The sequence below is a fragment of the Fringilla coelebs genome (genome assembly GCF_963513975.1).
Source record: "Fringilla coelebs genome assembly, chromosome: 1".
Classification (NCBI taxonomy): Eukaryota; Metazoa; Chordata; class Aves; order Passeriformes; family Fringillidae; genus Fringilla; species Fringilla coelebs.
Window position 1 is genome coordinate 103,329,834 of NC_140028.1, and position 18,352 is coordinate 103,348,185.

Below are 18,352 nucleotides of genomic sequence, written 5' to 3' on the forward strand. Positions count from 1 at the left end.
CATCCCAAGTTTCCTGCATGTAGATTGCACTTGTGAATTGCAGTAACACTGCAATTAGAGCAGTAAATGCTGCTGTTTATCAGAAGCAGATTTGGAAGGACTTAGACGCTATCTGTCTCAAGTGATGATTCTGATAGAAGTTGTGTCACTTGCTTCTGATTGTGCCTGAAGTAGAAAGCACTTTGGTCAGAATTGTAGCTAATACAGTTACCTACTCAAAACTGCCAGTAAGATAATAAATTGGTCACTGTTGCTTTTAGGACCATTAGTTACTTAAAATGCACTGCAAGCTGTAGTCAGTAGGAACAGGAGCAATGTTGAGTAATGTGAATAGTATACTAGTGGTGAGGAAATGGATTTCCTTTTTCCTCTCAAACCATGGTAGAAGGGCAGTTTTCATGCTCCAAAAGACTACTGGATTACAACAGCTGCCCAAATATAGCTGACCTCCATCATATGCATGTTCAGAACTACCTTTTTTTCCATCTTGCTGCTTCTTGATCTGTTAGTCATTTAGCAACAACTCAGATGTGAGCGAGCGACTCCTATTTCATTCTAGCCTGTGATGCACCAGTGCTGAATGGGATTTCCTATGATGTCTCTGAGTGCAATAAAGCAAGGAAAGTGTTAAAAAAGAGAAAAACAGAAGGACATGAAAATACATGAGAAAGTGATGAAAAAATTTGGACTTTTTTCCTCTGAGAGAGCCAATGCAGCAGACTAAAAAGAAATAAAAAACCAAACCCAAAAGACCCCCCCAAAACCAAACTAAACCAACCTCTGTTTCAGGGGAAAAGGTGATCTGAAATCATAGAGTAAACCAGATTGGAAAAGACCTTTGAGATCATCAAGTCCAACCTATGACATAACACTACCTTATCAACTAGACCATGGCACTGAGTGCTGCATCCAGTCTTTTCTTAAGCACCTCCAGGGATGGTGACTCCAACACCTCCCTTGGCAGCCCAATTCTAATGCCCAATTGCTCTTTCTGTGGAGAACTTTTTCCTAATATGCAGTCTACACCTTCATTGGTGCATCTTAAGATTGCTCTTGTCCTGCAGCTAGTTGCCTTGGAGAAGACACCAACCACCACCTGCCTACTACCTTTGAGAGAGTTGTAGAGAGTGATAAGGTCTCTCCCCTGAGCCTCCTTTCCTCCAGGCTAAACAACCCCAGCTTCCCCAGCTGCCTCTCATAGGACGTGTTCCAGACCCTTCACCAGTCTAGTTGCATTTCTCTGGACATGCTCCAGCATGTCAACTTTCTTCCCAAATTGAGAGGCCTAGAACACAGTGCACAAGGTGTCACCAGTGCTGAGTACAGGGAAAGAATCAGTTCCTTAATCCAGCTGGCTTTATTATTTCTGATACAGGACAGGATGCCATTGGCCTTCTTGGCCATGGTGGGCACACTGCTGGCTTATGTTCAGGCTGCTGCCAATCAGTACCCCCAAGGTCCCTTTCTGCCTGGCCGCTGTCCAGTCACACTGTTCCCAGCCTGTAGTTCTGCAGGGGTGGTTGCGACCAAAGTGCAGGATCTGACAGTTGGTCTTGTTAACTGTATTCCCCACCAGTTCCAATAAAAAACAGAGGTTTTCCTTGCCCCCCTCCTTTTGCCATTAATGTATTTATAAAAACATTTTTTATTATCCTTTACAGAAGTGAATCTGTGCAATATTCATAAATATGTGCAGAGGTAAAAGAATGTACACATACCAGACTTCCATCTAGAAAACAGGAACTAGTGTGTGCTTGCAAGCATATGTATATACTTGCACTGCAGTCAGTGCCGGAATTGAGCCCATGGCCCATGTATTCTTACTGCAATTAGCTACATACACAGTAGTCCATGCAAACCAGTATGATGGAGTTGTGTCCAGAGGAGTGTCTTCTGCTTCCCAGGAATATTCCCAAGTACTAATCATTCCCACACCGAAATCATATCTGTAATTTGGTTTAGGATCAAATATAGCACAACGGGAAACCACCCCATGAACTTGCAGCACTGTGACATTTCACATTTGCTTCTCTTGTTTGCTTTTTATAACTTAGATTTTAGGTTTTTTCTTTCTTCTTTGTTTTTAACTCACCTTCCCTGAACTATACAACCAATCTCAAAGTGCATAGATTAATGTCGTTTGAAAATGAGAAGTCATCAGTCCTAATGTCCTGCTGAGAGCAGGGGTAGCCTCTTACATGCATAATATGCTCACACACAGTCAAGAAACATAGGGTACATTTTCTTCTTTCCAGGATTTGCTCACATAACTATCTTATCCTTACTGTAGCATGTATAGTTCTTTAGTTCATCACTTCTACAATATTTATATAAGTAACTTGGACATGTTGGAACACAAGATTTTGGTTTCAGAAGTATGTTAGGGCCATTGGTTTAATTCTTCACCAATGGGATGAAGACCACTTGTGAAAAAAATTATATACAAAAATAGGAAAAAAACCCCTCATTTTTCTTGCTAATCTTTCTAGTTAATTGTAATGTGGAAAATTGCTTTTTTCACATTTAAATAGTCCATATAGTTAAAATTTGTTCTAGTCTTAAAAGTAAGAAATATGTTTCTGGTTTGTCTTGACATGGTTCATTTGCCTTTGTCATGCTCCCTGTTATTTATAAACTCTCTGAAGATTTTTGTTTCATGTCTCGTTTCTTAAAAAAAATATTTTCAATTAATTCTTCTTTCTATCTCCTTTCATAAAATTTCATCAGCTTTCCTGTTATGTTTTCCTTCAGGATAATGCTTTGGAGTTAGTTTATTATACTTTACTGTATAAACTACAAAGTTTTTGGCTCTCTCATAGACAAAATGTTGAAAGAGAATTTGAAATTAATCAGATGTTTATCTGTCCTGCTTTAGGGCAAGTTTGGGACAAAACTTCCAAAGGGGTTTCTTCAGGAAAAGAAGAAGTGGCCCCTCCCTCAATTGGTTTGGGAAAAGATTCCCTTGGAGAAAAGTGGGAAAAAATGTTTATTTAACAGGCAAAGCATTCACCAGCAAAAAAAAAAAAAAGAACAATATTAAACAATAAAACCTCTCACCACTCCGAAGAGATAATAAACTCAGAAAGTCCCCTTTGGGGATTGTAGCTCAGCTTACTCAGTCTCTTATCAGTCTCTCCTGTGCTGGAAATGCCACGGCACAAGTCTGGCCCGATGGGCCACAGGAGCGAGCTGCCGGTGCTCTTCTGGGTTTTCAGTCCAGAGCAGATTTATACAGTCCCAAGAAAAGAAAAAAAACCCACAGTCCAGGGAACTTCTCTACCCCAGCTAGCTAAAAACTAACTGAAAGCAAAGGAGAGCTCTGTCCCACTGTCTGTCCGTATACAGACAACACAGTCTAGGAGCAGGAATGTGGAGGAATGAGCGCATTGTTCGAAAACAAACTGCACGCTTCTTCTCTCTATCCCCTTTGCTCTCAGAACCAGTCTCAAAGGTGCAAAACTTATTTCTGGGCGAGACAGACGAATGGGGATACAATTCAGCATCATAAAGTCACCCCGTGATATTATCTCATAGAGGATTGGCATACAAGCATAATTTGCAGGAACAGCTTCCAAGAGCTGACACCCTTTTTGCTCATTTCATTTGTCCCTTTATTAAACTCTGTTGTTCAGCTCTGATTATTGCTTTCTTTGGTATTGTTTTCTGATTATTCTTTATTACTGTTTGGAAATACCACAATTTCTTTTTTAACCTTGACAATGGTGGGAAAATTGTAAAGCTTAAGACTTCTTTCTCTGATACTGACAAGAATTACAGGAGACTATTTCCTGCAGCAGACTTGAAAAACTGTGAAAGTGCAGGACTTCTGTCACATCTTTTAGTACTAAATGGAAGTGAGATAATCTTCTCCACTAGCCTGTTTTGATTAATAAACAGATCATCATAAGCTTTGAAAATAATACCTGCTTTGGAATAAAAGTTTATAAACTCTTCGGAAGGAAATTACGTACATTGCAGCAATTACATACATTGCAGCAATTTCTTGGAAATGCATTCTCTTTTTTGTGAGATTTGGATACACTACTGTTTCTTCTTCTTTCTTCCTTCTTCTTTCTATATTCATCAATCCTTTTGTTTACATGCAAATGAGCCATACTAGTAGCTAATGCTTCACATTTATTGTATATTTTTGAAAGTCAATTATGCTTCCTTGCCCTTTGTTTTCATTTTGAAAGCAAATACTTGGTATTTCATGCCTTTTACCCTTTGCCATTTCTGACCTACTATGATCACAGAAATTTTGATAAGGTTTTATTCTGGATTGGTTTTGTTAGCTCTTTAGAAATCAAAAGCATTCATATTTCCTTGCTCTTTTCATCTTTTGTGACAGTCCTGCTGGTCTTGATGGCTTTGTTCTTTAAAAATTACCTTTCTGTTTCCATGATGAAATCTACCACAAAGCAGTGAATTGTAAAGTCAGCACTCTGATGGAGATTGCATCCATTCTCTGCAGGCTCTTTGCTGTCTTGCTTGCAAGGTTGTGGCAGGAAAAAAGGGACTATGAGGTTCCAGCTACTTCCCTTGTGTTACTCACAAGCCTATTTTGACTTTGTTCCACTTACACTGCTTTATTTATTACCAAAAATTAACATCTGTAATTCCAGTTTTATTCTGGGTTATTTTTCTGGAATGCTGTTATGATACTTAATACTGGTAATACAAGATACTGCTAGTAATAAGATTTACTACACCATATTTGAAAACCTTCTTTCTCCAAAATTGTTCAACTTCTTTATCCAAAATTGTTCAACAAGAGATGCTTTGGTAAGGTCAGCACTTTCCCTGTATGTGCCTTAAGAGACAAGGTAGGAAACCTCAAACACTAAGGCACATTGCATTAGTGATGCTGTAAGACTTGGGTCATGAGATCTTGTTAGTGTGGGAATCATCAGATGCTGTCAAGGTGGTCTGAAGTGGATGCTTTGGACTAGCTGAATGTGTCTTGAATGAGTTCAGCAAGCATAATACATACTTGATCTTGCTGTTTCTGAGCACCTGTGGCCTGATTTTTTTCTATCAGTTGGAGTATCTCCTTTTGGGAAATGGCAGACCCCTGTGGGCAATGAAAGTACAGATCTAGATATGTAGCCTGGAAATCTTAGTTCCATTTTTTCTCCCATTGCAGTTGCCAGGAGTTGTTGCTTGAAAGTTGAATTAATGTTCTTAATCATTTGGCAATCATTCCTTATTCACATGTCACATCTGGAAACAAAATTGAACAAACTTCTCCACCATCAGTGCTCTCCAGTCATATCCTGGATCAGTTGCATAGATATGAGAAAACAGTGAAGTTTCTGTTTCTGATAATTTCTTGCACTCCTCACCATCCTCTCTCCCTTGCTATTAAAAAAACCAAAAACCAACCAACCAACCACCACCAACAACAACAAAACCCCCAAAACCCACCAAACAAAAAGAAACAATCCAAACCCAAGAGCTATCTTGATTATGGTCAGTAGCATTGTGCAAAGCATCTTTTCAAACTACATCTTTAATGTAAGGGGATCTTTAATATTGAGACTTGCTCCATTCTTCACTGATTATGCAGAGATGACTGTGAAACACAGATAGAGTTAGACAGGTTGCTGTGTGCAGAGTTCCACTGTTACCTGTGCTTCCCTGCACATGCTTAACATATTAGTGGTGGCCCCTGAGCTCTAGGAGATATCTAGAATAGATTTTGGATGCCTTAGTGCCTTTGCTGGGCCTTGAATTAAAAGGCAGTTTGTATATCAATGCCTGTCAAAACATTTGCAGGTTGACAGTGAGGTGTTACAGAAGTATTTGGCAGCCACTGTGGTAAAGGCTTTTTCTAAATGCAATACATTTAAGCATTTCATACAAATATATACAGCATCTACAGGATCTAAAACCTTTGACTCCTTTCCCATGTATTCAGTGGAAAACCAGACAATAAAATTATTTGATTCAGATACAAATTATTAAAAGCATCTCAATAATTTATAAATCTAAGGCAGAAATGACTTAAGCATTGTAAAATAAGGCTTTAACTAGGGAATTAGAAAAAATTCCACAAACTTCAGGGCTTACTCAAGTGTTTTAAAAAATGATATATAAATAAAAAGAGGTACATCTTTTGTAGTTATCTTCCTTGTTCTCCTCATAATTCAGTGATTGACAAAGACTTTTGGTTTTCTGGAAAATAGTGACATTCTTCTGTATCTGAGTCTCTGCTGCCCAAATAAACTGACCTGAAAATACATACCCTGGTGGTATGTGTTTACCTGCACATATATCATCAAGTTCCCCTTGATGAACCTTGATTTTCTTGAGTTTTCCTCATTTCTCTTCTTGAAACATTGCTCTTCCAGAAGGGCACAGTTCTCCTTGCTCTGCCTTAAACCTTATTAGCTCCTGAAAGAATTTTGCTGAAGTTCAATTTATTTAGATGAAAGCCCAGGATGAACACTGGTTTGGCTTTTATGTATCAACCAGAGAAATTTGCTTTAAAACAGCTGGCAGACTCCAGGGGAAAGGTAATGACATGCAACACTGACTGTCAACAGAGGATAAATAACTTACCTTAGAAGACAAAAGCCTAAGAAAATGACAACTTACCTGATTGTACTGTAATCTCTTTTCAGCACTGGCTCACAGAGCTGGAGATCTTCGCTATGATTTTTGCAGCTGCCATACATGACTATGAGCACACTGGAACCACCAACAATTTTCACATCCAGACAAGGTGAGGCCACTGTAAATCATGATGAAGGGTCAGGAAATAGAGGGAGAAATCCTTGGAGAATTACGGTACAGCCACCTTAGAAAAGTGCAGGAACTTCTGGTTTCAAGTGTTTCAGGAGGAAAGTTAACTTTCTCAGGTTACATTTAATTTTCTCTTGTTCAGAGATTCACAATGGAATGCATGTATTCTAAATTCCAGAGCATTGTTTCATATTAATAACCAGGAAAAAGAAAGTTCCAAAAATATTTCCATGTAAAGTTTTCAAAGACATAAGGTGTATAAAGTGATGTATTTTGACAAAGATAAAGTTTTGAAGGAGCTACTGTAATTTTACAGTTTTTTCTCCTTGTTGAATTTGAGGATTGAGACAATATCAGCATAAATCAGGCATTCAGTCATGTTTGTTGCATTTATCAGTGAACATGAACGCTACATGTACTATTTTCACTTGAGTGGAAAACCACATCTGCAGCAAGGAGATTTGCATACCACTACCTAATCCAGGAAATACTTTTTTAAAGCATCATAAATTGCTAGAGCATAATTAACTGATCACAAACTAGACTGGACCTATATGTTTTATAAAGCTTTTGGATTGGTGGAAGAGAGGAAAATAAGATGAAGGTGGCAGCAAAATTCAAAAGTGTGCAAAGATTATGAAGTCTCTAGTTTCAGTGATAATTGGACATCCAATGTCTGTGTATCATTTTGACAATAGGAGTGTACTGGTAGAAATGCCAAAATGTCTAAATGTCCTCGGCCGACACTGCACACTTGGGCATTTTTAAAATGCATAGTAATTAAATTAGATTACATGTTTGTAATTAAAATAGATGTCTGTAGTGTGTTAGCTGAATCATGCTGTGCATGAATAATGGTTTCCAAGATAAAGCACACATACGCACAGTAAAGACTGGGAATGTAGAAAGAAATCTCTGTCTCTATTCTGGGTGAAGCCACACTACTCTCCTTACAACTTCATGCATACAGGAATTAGGGATCTGCTGTACTTTCCAAATACTTGTAAAAATATTTAAGGAAAGACAGTAGTAATTTAATTTTTCTAACATTGAACATCAGAGGGTGTGAAGTGCCAGAGAATAAAAATATACACTGCTCTCTGTGAAGCAGATATGAGTGAGAACTGTAATAAAACATATCCACCCTCTGTTGCTGTTAACTTCTTTTTCTTCAGACCAGCTTACCCATTCATCAATCACAGATCTCTGTTCTGGGGCTTAAAATCGGGCATGATGTGCCTTTGGTCCTACTCTGTCCCACTGGTAATTGCCTTTCCAGACAGCATAGTCTAGCACACAGATGTCAGAAATCAGTTGAGTTATATCTTGATTACAGCCAGTTTTCTGTTCTGGAAGCAATATTGGGTCACATCTTGCAATTGCTTACTTGGGTACAGTCAGATTTTAATATCAGAGACATCCATAAGAGCTAGGAAAAAGCCTCATGATTCTACTCTAAGTTTATATATCTCTCACAGCCTTCAGTACTTGTTTTCAAGTATGTAACTAGGCAGTTAGGTGAGTCTCACCAGGTGAAATAGATTTTTCTGTTCAATAGATTTCTTTTACTGAGTAATAGCAATTAACATAGTATTACAAGAACTTTTAAAATGCTCATATCTATTCTATAGACTTAATTGCTGTAGCTGATCAAAGGAAAACTTTTGAGTCTCTTTCGACAGGGAAAAAACAATCTTTCCCATGTTTTCTTTTAAATGCTAGGTCAGATTCAGCCATTCTATATAATGACCGGTCTGTGCTTGAAAATCACCATGTTAGTGCGGCGTATCGTCTTTTGCAAGATGATGAAGAGATGAATATTTTATCTAATCTCTCAAAGGATGACTGGAGGTAAAAATGAGCATGGTGGCTGCCTAGGAATATTGGAGCACCATCATAGACTGGTATTACCTTGTTTGAATAGAAATATGCATTATTGTATATTACATATTTGTGTTTCTATACTATAAGATAAAGAACTTTAAAAGGTGTTTGTCTTGTTTATTCCTGCTTTCAATTTTCACTTCTGATAGTGAGACTAGACTTTGTGACAATGGGTTATAGTATACACGGGTTAACTTTTTAAGTATCACAGAGACACTCTTCGTATACATGTAATTGAGTGTAGACCAAGCCTGCTGTTTCTTTGTCCTAAAGCATAAATATAACCTTTATCTAATTTAACACTTCCTTTCCAGAAATTATAAATGGGACTTAATGCAAAACATAATTCAGTCCAGGATTATGCGTAGATCTACTACATATGCCTAGGAGATTAAAGAACCTGTAATTTAAAATAAGCCTCATGAAATATATGATTTATGTGCCAAAATGAGCCCATGATTAACCTTCTAATAGCAGACAGTTCAAAGTGAGTTTTCTGTTTTTCGTGAATTTCAAGGGGTGATAATTTAAAAATAGCCTAGTGTGCTAGACAGGAAGGATCCAGCCCCATGATCTTTTTCATGGGAGAGGAAGCAGCTTATGAAATCCTATTTGACACACAGTGCCTTTTACATATTCTTAAATGCAACATAGTGGTGTGGAGTTGTTTAATGTAATTTTAATATAAATGTAGGGAAATAAGCCTGCCTCTGGGGCTGACTTCTACCAAGATGGTCAATGAAGGCTCTGCTTGCTGATGTGTTTAGCCTGAGTTTCCTATTTATTTCAACTTGTCGACAGTGATTTGATCCTATAGTCAAACACCAGGAACTTACAGTGCTGATTTCAGTCAATGTTGTGGAGGAGTGCCCTGAAAATTCTACCCACTAATATATAGAATAGTGTCATGATGGGCAGCAAGAAGGAACAGAAAGAAAATATCTCCACTGCGATGTCAAAAATCTATTTTATGTATATATGGAAATGCCTTGTCAAATATTGGCAGAAAATTATTGCTTCATTTAATGTTAGTGAGGAAACATAAGGAACTAAGTTACTAGAAACATCAGTCTTAGAGCCACTGTCTACAAGGGACAGCCACAGTTTGTTGTGGAGCAGCTAATTGAGTCTTCTTCATTGCATAGATACTGACTTTAGGTAAAGACTTTCGCCTGATTTTGAGCTTTAAACTGTTTGAAGTTTTTGACTGAATCAAAGCCAGTTTCAGATATTTCTCATTGATTCTGTAGTGCCAACATGTGTGTTCTGCTGATACAATGTGCTTAGGACCAAAGTTCCAAAGATGGGTTAATATTTTAACTGCCTGTGAAAATATACTCTGTGCTTTGGGTTGCTTATTTGTTCTCTCTCAAGTATGATTTTGTAGCTGGTGATCAAACAGCAGCACTGAAAAATAAAGGGCATTGTGTGGAAGTGCTGTAATTCCAAAACATTGTGATTTCTATGTGCTTTTTCTTTTGACTGCCACTACAAAATCCCATAGGCAAACGTTTGGAAAGCACTGTAAACATCAACTGACTTCAGCAAAGTCTGAGGTGTTGAAAAATAAAACCCAAGAAGCCCAGAGTTTCTCCATTCTAAGACTCAAAAGTAGGACCCTCAGTATTGAAAGATGATTTCATTAAACTTCACATTTGTAGACTGACAAATCTCCCTCTGCAAAACGCCTAAGTGATGTTTTTGGGCTATAATTCTTGAGTGCCTTTCTGAGCTGAGCTCTGACTCCTTTTTTCACATTACTGGGAAAAGAAGATCTGATGATCTACAATCCTAGATATCTATGTGGATTTTATAACTTTTTTGCATTCTGACATCTAATTAGAGAATGTATTTTCAGGAAAGATACATAGAAAATTGGAGACACATTTCAGTTGAAAAATAAATGACCATGGGTTTTGTAAGGAAAGCAGATGAGAATGAAAGAGAACTTTTGGACTACAGTCAAGAAGAAAAGAGTTGAATGCTTACTAGTGCTTAAACAACTTTTTTTTTTCTTCCATAGACAAATATGTAAATTTCTCTGGTGCTTATTAAATATCTGAAAATTAATTGAGTTGCTGCATTTTGTGAATCCCATTTGTGCAAGTTATAAAACAAAAAAACTTGAAGAAAGCCAGATCACAGTGAGCTAAGAAAATAAACTGCAAATTGAACATATGTTTTTCAATGTAATGTTACAGATGTCTTTTTTGACACTGTATTTAATTGTTAGTAAGTTCCATGCAGTTTATTGAAATCTTTGCTGCCAAGTATAAAATAAAAATAATAATTAAAATAAAGAGGTTGAATAAAGGCTGAATAAAAATATATCTGCAAAATGTTTAGTTGTTGAGCTTTGTATAGGAGTACAACTTCAGGAAGTAACTTTGAATTCAATACTGACTTTCTCAGTAAAGCTGCCTGATGTTTGTCCCTCAAATAGTTCTGAACCCTCCTTGTCAATCACTTTTATTTGGTTCAATATTGTGGTGAAAAACTCTGATTTTTTTCTTCTGACTTTGGTCATATGCTTTTTCTTTCATAAGTAATAGTGTGTGCATGCTCGTGTAACATTTTCTTGTAAAATTTTGTTCCTATGCACTCAGGATGGGCACATGCATATTCTGAGTTTAATACCTTTAGTGAGAATTAGCCAATGATGATATTTCCTTTAATGTAGTGTTTTCCTATTAATTTCTGTAATAATAAAATTCCAAGACTTTGACTGAACAAAATTAGCCACATAGATCAGTTCAGGAGATGTAACTATTGTATCTGTACAGTAAGTTTTCCTGTTTTAGACTTCTATAAATTCTTGTCACTGTTAGCAGACTTCATAGTCTATGGGTTTCTATGTAAGCCAGCTTAGCTCATTTGCTGTAAAGATTGATGGAGATCAGTGTCTTTAGATGGTGGCTTTTGTTTTCTTCTAGAAGCGAAATTATCCTCTGAATTATCTCAGCTTAGTGAGAAACCTGAAAAAAATTATGCTGCCAATGTGTATTGTGTGATGGAGTATAGAAGAGAGAAGGGCAAGCTAACAATGCATAGTGCAGCTCTTGCTGTCTTTTAGGCCAGTTTCAACGACTGTAGAGTTGCTCACATTTGGGAACAACATTTTGTGGCTATGATCTGCATTTCTGCAGTTTCTTGATTGCCACACAGGTGTTGCTTTCAACTCTGAAGCCAGAAATGGATGCTTTTCCCGAGAAGTTTCTTGGCTAGTGACAATTCATGGGGTGGAGCTTGGGAAACAAGCTACCTTCTTTTTCTGTTTAACCACTTCCCTGTCACCAACAAAGAGAGACGAATGCAAGATATAAGTTGAAAAGTAAGTTTGCTAAAATAAACCCAGCCATAATCAAGATAACAGTAATAACCGCTAGATACAAAGGTTCTGAATCCTATGGACTCCCCAAGAAAAAAGAAAACAAGATGGCAGAGAAGCCCCTCCCCAATATGGAGACTTTTGTAGAAGACCGCATCAGCCAGATGACAAAGACAAGATGGCGGAGAAGATCCATTCTCCCAATCATAGAGATAGAGAGATAGAGCAAAGGAAAAAAAAAACAGCAGTGCAGCTGAACCTCCATGATTACAAAACTCCCTCTTGTCACAAACAACAACGAAGGGGAAGCAAGGATAAAGCAAAGGAAACCTGGAGAACTTGGAGAGCTATTCTTGTTCAAAAGCAGTCAAATTGTGCTGAACCATTTGCTCCATACCACCTGACAGGGTTTCTCCTAGTGTGGCAGCTCTGTCAACAGTGGCAACTGGATCTGGGGCAGCAGATAAGTTACAAAGCTGTAAGTAATGGAGGAAGATGGGAGGATCAATTTTCACAGCATGACTGTCCAGCGTGGCAGTAGCAAAAACAAAGATCCAAAAAAAAGGTTCTATTCCAGCTGCAGGGACAGGGATTGCTTGTGGCAACAGTGACCAAAAAGTTGTTAGGACATTTCCTCCAAAACAGTCTGGGATTGACAAATGCAGTTTCTCAGAGACCTGCACCAGGCAATTTCCCACGGAGTTCAGAGAGAAACTAAAGAATGCTTCTGCTTCTCTCTGCCCTGGCTCAGCGATTATGCCCCAGGAAACTCTCTTGGCAGCCCATAGATAAACAAGAAAGAGGGCTCTGTCTGTGTTCTCCCACTCTTAAAGGGACCCTGACACCTCCAGTCTCCATGGACCCAAAACACTGGTTCCGGATCCACTTCTGATCCCTGGGTCTTAATGAGACAGTAACACAAACTGCATGGACTGACATAGAGGAATAATGGAATACAATTCACATTTTTTGGGTCACGCACCCAAGACTTAAACCACTCTTTATTCGATGTCATCTATATCATGTCCCAATTAATATCTTTTAATTATATACATATACACATACAAGCAACTATATACGAATACAGGTATTATTTCAGTAGTCACTGATTGTTCTCCCAAGATGCGGATTGAGTTCATTTGGTCCATGGCTGATCTAATGGGAGCAGTTCATTGTCATTGTTCATGTTGTTTCCAAAATGGAGTGCCATTCAGCAACAAGTGTTACATATGCAATTCGACATTGTTCTCATCCAAAGTCAAATCCCCTTGAGGTACATGACATATTTTGTTTCTCTGTCCCTCTGCATTACCCACCAAGTGTAACCAGGTCCTTGAGTAAAAACAATCCCATGTCTGGGTTTGCCTTTACTTGAAGCACAATTAACCCAAACTGTCTTTCCTGACATAGCTCTCATACGCATCATGAGACATTATCTCCATCTACTGTGCACAGAGGTAACAATTGGGCTAGTTCAGTTAATCAAACCTCTGGTGTTAACTAACCAGATAGCCTTTGCTAAACGCAGATGCCACAGCTTGAAGGTCCCATAAATCATTGCCTTCAGTGTTGTTTATAACAGTCCATTGTTCTGCTTGACTTTCCCAGCAGCTGGTACAGGTGTTTATAAGGCTATTTTTGAAATTAGTCCCATTGTCTGACTTAATTCTCTCAGGCATGCCATGTTTGTTTTTCAAGGCCCAGCATAGTGTACTGAGCAGTGACACGGGTACATCTCCAGCCAGCCAGTGGTAGTTTCTACCATTGTGGGCACATAGCATTTGCCTTGGTGGGTTTGTGGCAGTGTGACATAGCCAATCTGCCAGACCTCCTCATACTTATATTCAGGCCAATGCCCCCCATACCACAGAGACTTTACCTACTTGGCCTGCTTGATTGCAGCCCACATCTCACAATCGTGGATTACCTGGGATATAGTATCTGTAGTCAAATCCACCCCTTGGTCACAAGCCCATTTGTGTGTTGCATCTCTTCTTCCCTAACGACTTGAGGAATTATGGGCCCACCAAACTAGAAATAACTCACACTTGTGTTGCCAATCTGTATTTGCCTGTATTTGCTTTAATTTTGGCAGCTTTCTCTACCTGTTAATTGCTGTGAATCTCATAATCAACTTGACTCCTAGGCACATGTGTATCCACATGACGAACTTTCATGATCATTTTCTCTTCCTGGTCAGCAATGTCTTGCCATACTTGAGCAGCCAAGATGGGTTCTCCTCTGTGCTGCCAATTGGCTTTTATTCAACTTTCCAGACAGCCCTGTAAAGCGCTTGCTACCAGCTATGAGTCAGTGTAGAGGTAGAGTGTTGGCCACTTCTTTTACTCAGTGATATCCATAGCCAGTTAGATGGCTTTCAGCTCTGCAACCTGACTTAATTCACCTTGTCTATTAGTAGCTTCCACAACTCACTGCATGGGACTCCATACAGCTGCTTTCCATTCCCTATTAGACCCTGTGATACAGCAAGAACTATCAGTGGAGAGAGTGTATTGTCTATCACTCTCTGACAACTGCTTACAGGGTGGGGTCTTCTCAGCATATGTCACCTACTCATCTTCCTCTTTAAATGATAGTCCCAAATTCTCACCTTCAGGCCAGTTCTGTATGATTTCTAAGAACCCAGGGTGATTTGTATTTCCTGTCTAAGCTTGCTGTGGGATGAGAGCCATCCAGTTACTACATGTAGCATCAGTGGCATGATATGTGGAAGGGACTTTCCATTTTAATATCCAGCCCTGCACTGGTAGTCAGTGTGTGAGAATGACCAGTGCTTCAGTGGTAATCACTTCTAGGGTGGCTCAAACCTCTTCATAAGCTGTTAAGATCCCTTTTCTCATTGGGGTGTAGTTGGCCTCATATCCTTTGTATCCCTGAACCCAAATGTCATCCTCCAGTTTCTCCAGGTACCTTCTGCCAGAGGCTCCAGGAAAGACCATTCTTCCTGGCTGCAGTGTAGAGCATGTTCTTCTCATTCTGTCCCATCCTGACTGACCCAAGAGCTACTGCATGGGCAATCTGTTCAAAGTACTGATGTTGTTCCACATGAAATAATTTTTCTTCTGTGACAAGGTAGAGAGGGCTTACAATCTGGCTGTAGTCTGGGATTTGCATCCCCACAAAATCCATGTTGCCTAGGAAAACTTGTGTTTCCTTCTTGCTGGTCAGAAGGGGCATAGTAGCTATGTTGCTAATCACCTCTTCTGGAATTTGTTGATGTCTGCCTTGGCACTTCACTCCTAGCAACTGAATTTCTTGTGCAGGTCCCTTGACTTTACTTTGTTTGATGGCAAAACCACTTTGAAGACAATTTGGATTATTTTTTCCCCTTTCTCAAAAAACTTCCTGTGCCATTTTACCCCAAAGGATCATGTCATCAATGTACTGTAGATGTTCTGGAGCCTCACCTTTTTCCATGGCAAATAGTGGGACTCTGCTATCACCCCTGGGGTCATTGGTTCCAGGTGAAGGGAATGCCCCTTCAAGTGAAAGCAAACTGTGGCCTGCACTCTGCTGCTAAAGAAATGGAGAAAAAATGCGTTAGCAATGTCAATGGTGGCACCACTTTTTTACCTTGGGCCCCATTTCATACTGAAGTTCCAGCATGTCTGTCACAGCAATACTCAGTGGGGGTGTGACTTCATTCAGGCCATGATTAGTTGCTGACTGCTCCCTGGATGTCCAGTTAATAGATCATCTTACAGATGGGAATCACAGAGTCTCAATCAGTGCACTAGTGTCAATGGTGGATTGTTTTGGCAGCGGTTGGTACCTGCTGTTCTTCAACCCTCAGATGTCCTACTGAAGAAGGGTCCTTTAAAAGACTCGGCAAGGTGTTTATTGCTTAATGTCTTCTGTCTCCATAGCATCCCAAAAGCCCAACAAAGTTCTTTTGGGTCTTTGAAATAACCACTCCTAAGGTAATCCATTCCAAGAATACATGGAGACTCTGGACCAGTCAAAATAGGTTGTTTTTTCCATTCCTTCCCAGTCTAGGTCACCTTAGCTTCTAACAGAGTCAACTGCTGAGACTCCATGTTACCCCAGCAATGGAAACAGGTTCTGTCTCCACAATTTCATAATGGCATCAGAGTGCCAGTGTCAGTCAAAGCTTTGTATTTTTGTGGTTCTGATGCACCAGGGTATTGGACCCACACAATCCAATAGACATGATTTTCCCGTGTCTCTATCAGGCTAGAGGCAGAGCCCCTCTAGTTCTGGCTATCAATCACTCCCTGGGCCTACATTCTGGAGGTCCCTTCAAAAGTACCTGACATGTGATCTAACTTCTGTTCTGCCCAGGAACACACCCACAGGAAACTGGACCTAAATTAATTTTTGCCGAGTTTCCTTTGTTAGTAGTTTCTTCTTTTAGTTTATGTATCCATGCTGCTAAGATGGAAGTGGATTTTCCATCCCATCTGCTAATGTCTTCTCCATATTCACAAAACAAGAATCATAACTTGTCTTGTGGAGTGTACTCCCTCTCCGTAGCTGTGCGATGCCTCCTTCAGATAGCAGGGATTCTGATCTGTACTCATGAAATGTGAAAAAGTCCTTCTCGAAGCTCCTTTCTGACTTTCTGATGGGTTTCTGATGGCTCTCTGATAGCTCTCTTCAATCCTCTCTTCCAATTTCCACATATGCTCAGTCAGGTCTTTTTCAAAGGCTGAGACTGGCTCAGGTTGGAATGCAGACAGTGTCTTCATATGTCTGTAGCCTTCTTGTGTCATACCACTCAGTGTCTTGTTTTCCTCATTCCATTGCAGCATCACTAGGAAGTAGGAGTACATTTATGTCCCAAGCTGTGCAAGTTTCAACCACATAAATGTTGTACAGGGTCTGTAATTCTTTTGTGTTCATCATTATTTGAGAAAATTATTTTGATCACAGCCAGTTCTTTCAAGCTTTGGATTCCTTGCTTGGTGGCTTTCCAAGGGACTTGATGCTGCTGGAAGTGTTCTTGGCAAAGGTATCTCTCCTCAGCAATTGCTAAGAGTTGCATCCAGAGGCTGAGTTTGGGCCTCCTTGCAATCCCCTGGTTGATACCCATATCACACAACAGAAATCCTAAGTGCCTTGCTTCAGTGCCATCCAAAATTGTAGCATCACCTGCAGTGTCCCAGTCCCTTGTTTTCAGGGCATATCAGGAGACAGAAGACAATACAGGCTTTGGAAGTGTCCTCTGGTGACATAAGGTGTTACCTCTCTGCTGTTTACTAGGCTCCTTTCTCCCTTTGGCTCATGCTTCTTTTATCAAGGCCACAGTGCAGACTGAAATCTTTAGAGGATTGTCTTTTCTTTGAGCTGGATTTTTACTGTCTTTTAGGAGAGGGAGAGAGACGATGCAGATGGGGAGGAGGTACTGAAGAGCACTATTGTTTTTGTCTAATGAAAAACACTGTGGATCTCAGTGGATGGAGATGGAGATCTCAGGACATCTCTTCCATATTCCTACCCTACTTGATGCCATGATGCCACATGACGAGGAGTAAAACACTAGATTGATTTAGCTCCTAAAGTGCCAATGGAAGCTTCCATTGTCTTCAGGGCATTTCTTGGGCCTGAGTTTATACACAAGCTATCTTTAATAGAAAATGTTTGCATTTTTGAATACTTAACATGATGCATCTGTGACTTTCTCAAAGAGATTAACTTAAGGACATCTAAAGCTCTCAGTTTGATATAGTAGGCAGATTATAGAGGCATAATCATCTTTCCTTTTTCATAAGCTTGCACTATTTCTTCATTTCTTGGATACAGTTTTAATTTACTTATGTTTCAATGATATGGACAATTTTTCTGAGGTCAAGTTATGGAAGAAATTACTTATAACATTTAGTATTTGAATGAATTAACATTTATTTTTCATGAACTTCTTCCTGAATACAAAACTGTGTTTAAATACTATATAATAAAGGAGAACAAGATACTGCACAAATACCTGGGGGATATCTGACTTAACTGTCTCACAGGTAACATGGAGAGAGAATTAATTTGCCTGCAAGTTCACCATATGTTAGTAATAATATTTATAAAGCATAAGTATTCAGTGCTATGGTTTGGACAGTTTTGTAGCAATGTATTGATATTTAAAAGTAGTGCAGCCTCTTCTCTTACTTCATTTCATCTTTGAGTTTGTCAAATATATTCTCTAAAAAAATCAGAAACTGTTTCAGTTGACTTGCTTTTCTTCTGATTTTATGTACTTTGCTTCTCTAATAGAAAGATGTTAGCCCAGACAAAAATCAGATCACTCTGAAAGTATGTAATGTAAAATGTTACCAGGCTTTTGTACATTATTGGAATAATTAAATATAGTTGAGAGACATTTAAGTGGAAACCCATTTTATAAAATACTTCTGGGGTCTA

At 39.1% G+C, this 18,352-nt stretch overlaps 1 protein-coding gene across 1 annotated transcript in view; it reads left to right on the top strand.

Moving 5' to 3' along the window:
• The window catches only part of PDE1C (phosphodiesterase 1C), a gene marked incomplete at both ends in the record, with an annotated part of 210,802 nt that overhangs the window by 138,229 nt on the left and 54,221 nt on the right, over positions 1-18,352 (top strand). The window contains 2 exons of the mRNA XM_084213788.1: positions 6,627-6,727; positions 8,470-8,598. Of these exons, the coding sequence (XP_084069914.1) occupies positions 6,627-6,727; positions 8,470-8,598 (230 nt within the window). The remainder of the gene's footprint in view (positions 1-6,626; positions 6,728-8,469; positions 8,599-18,352) is intronic.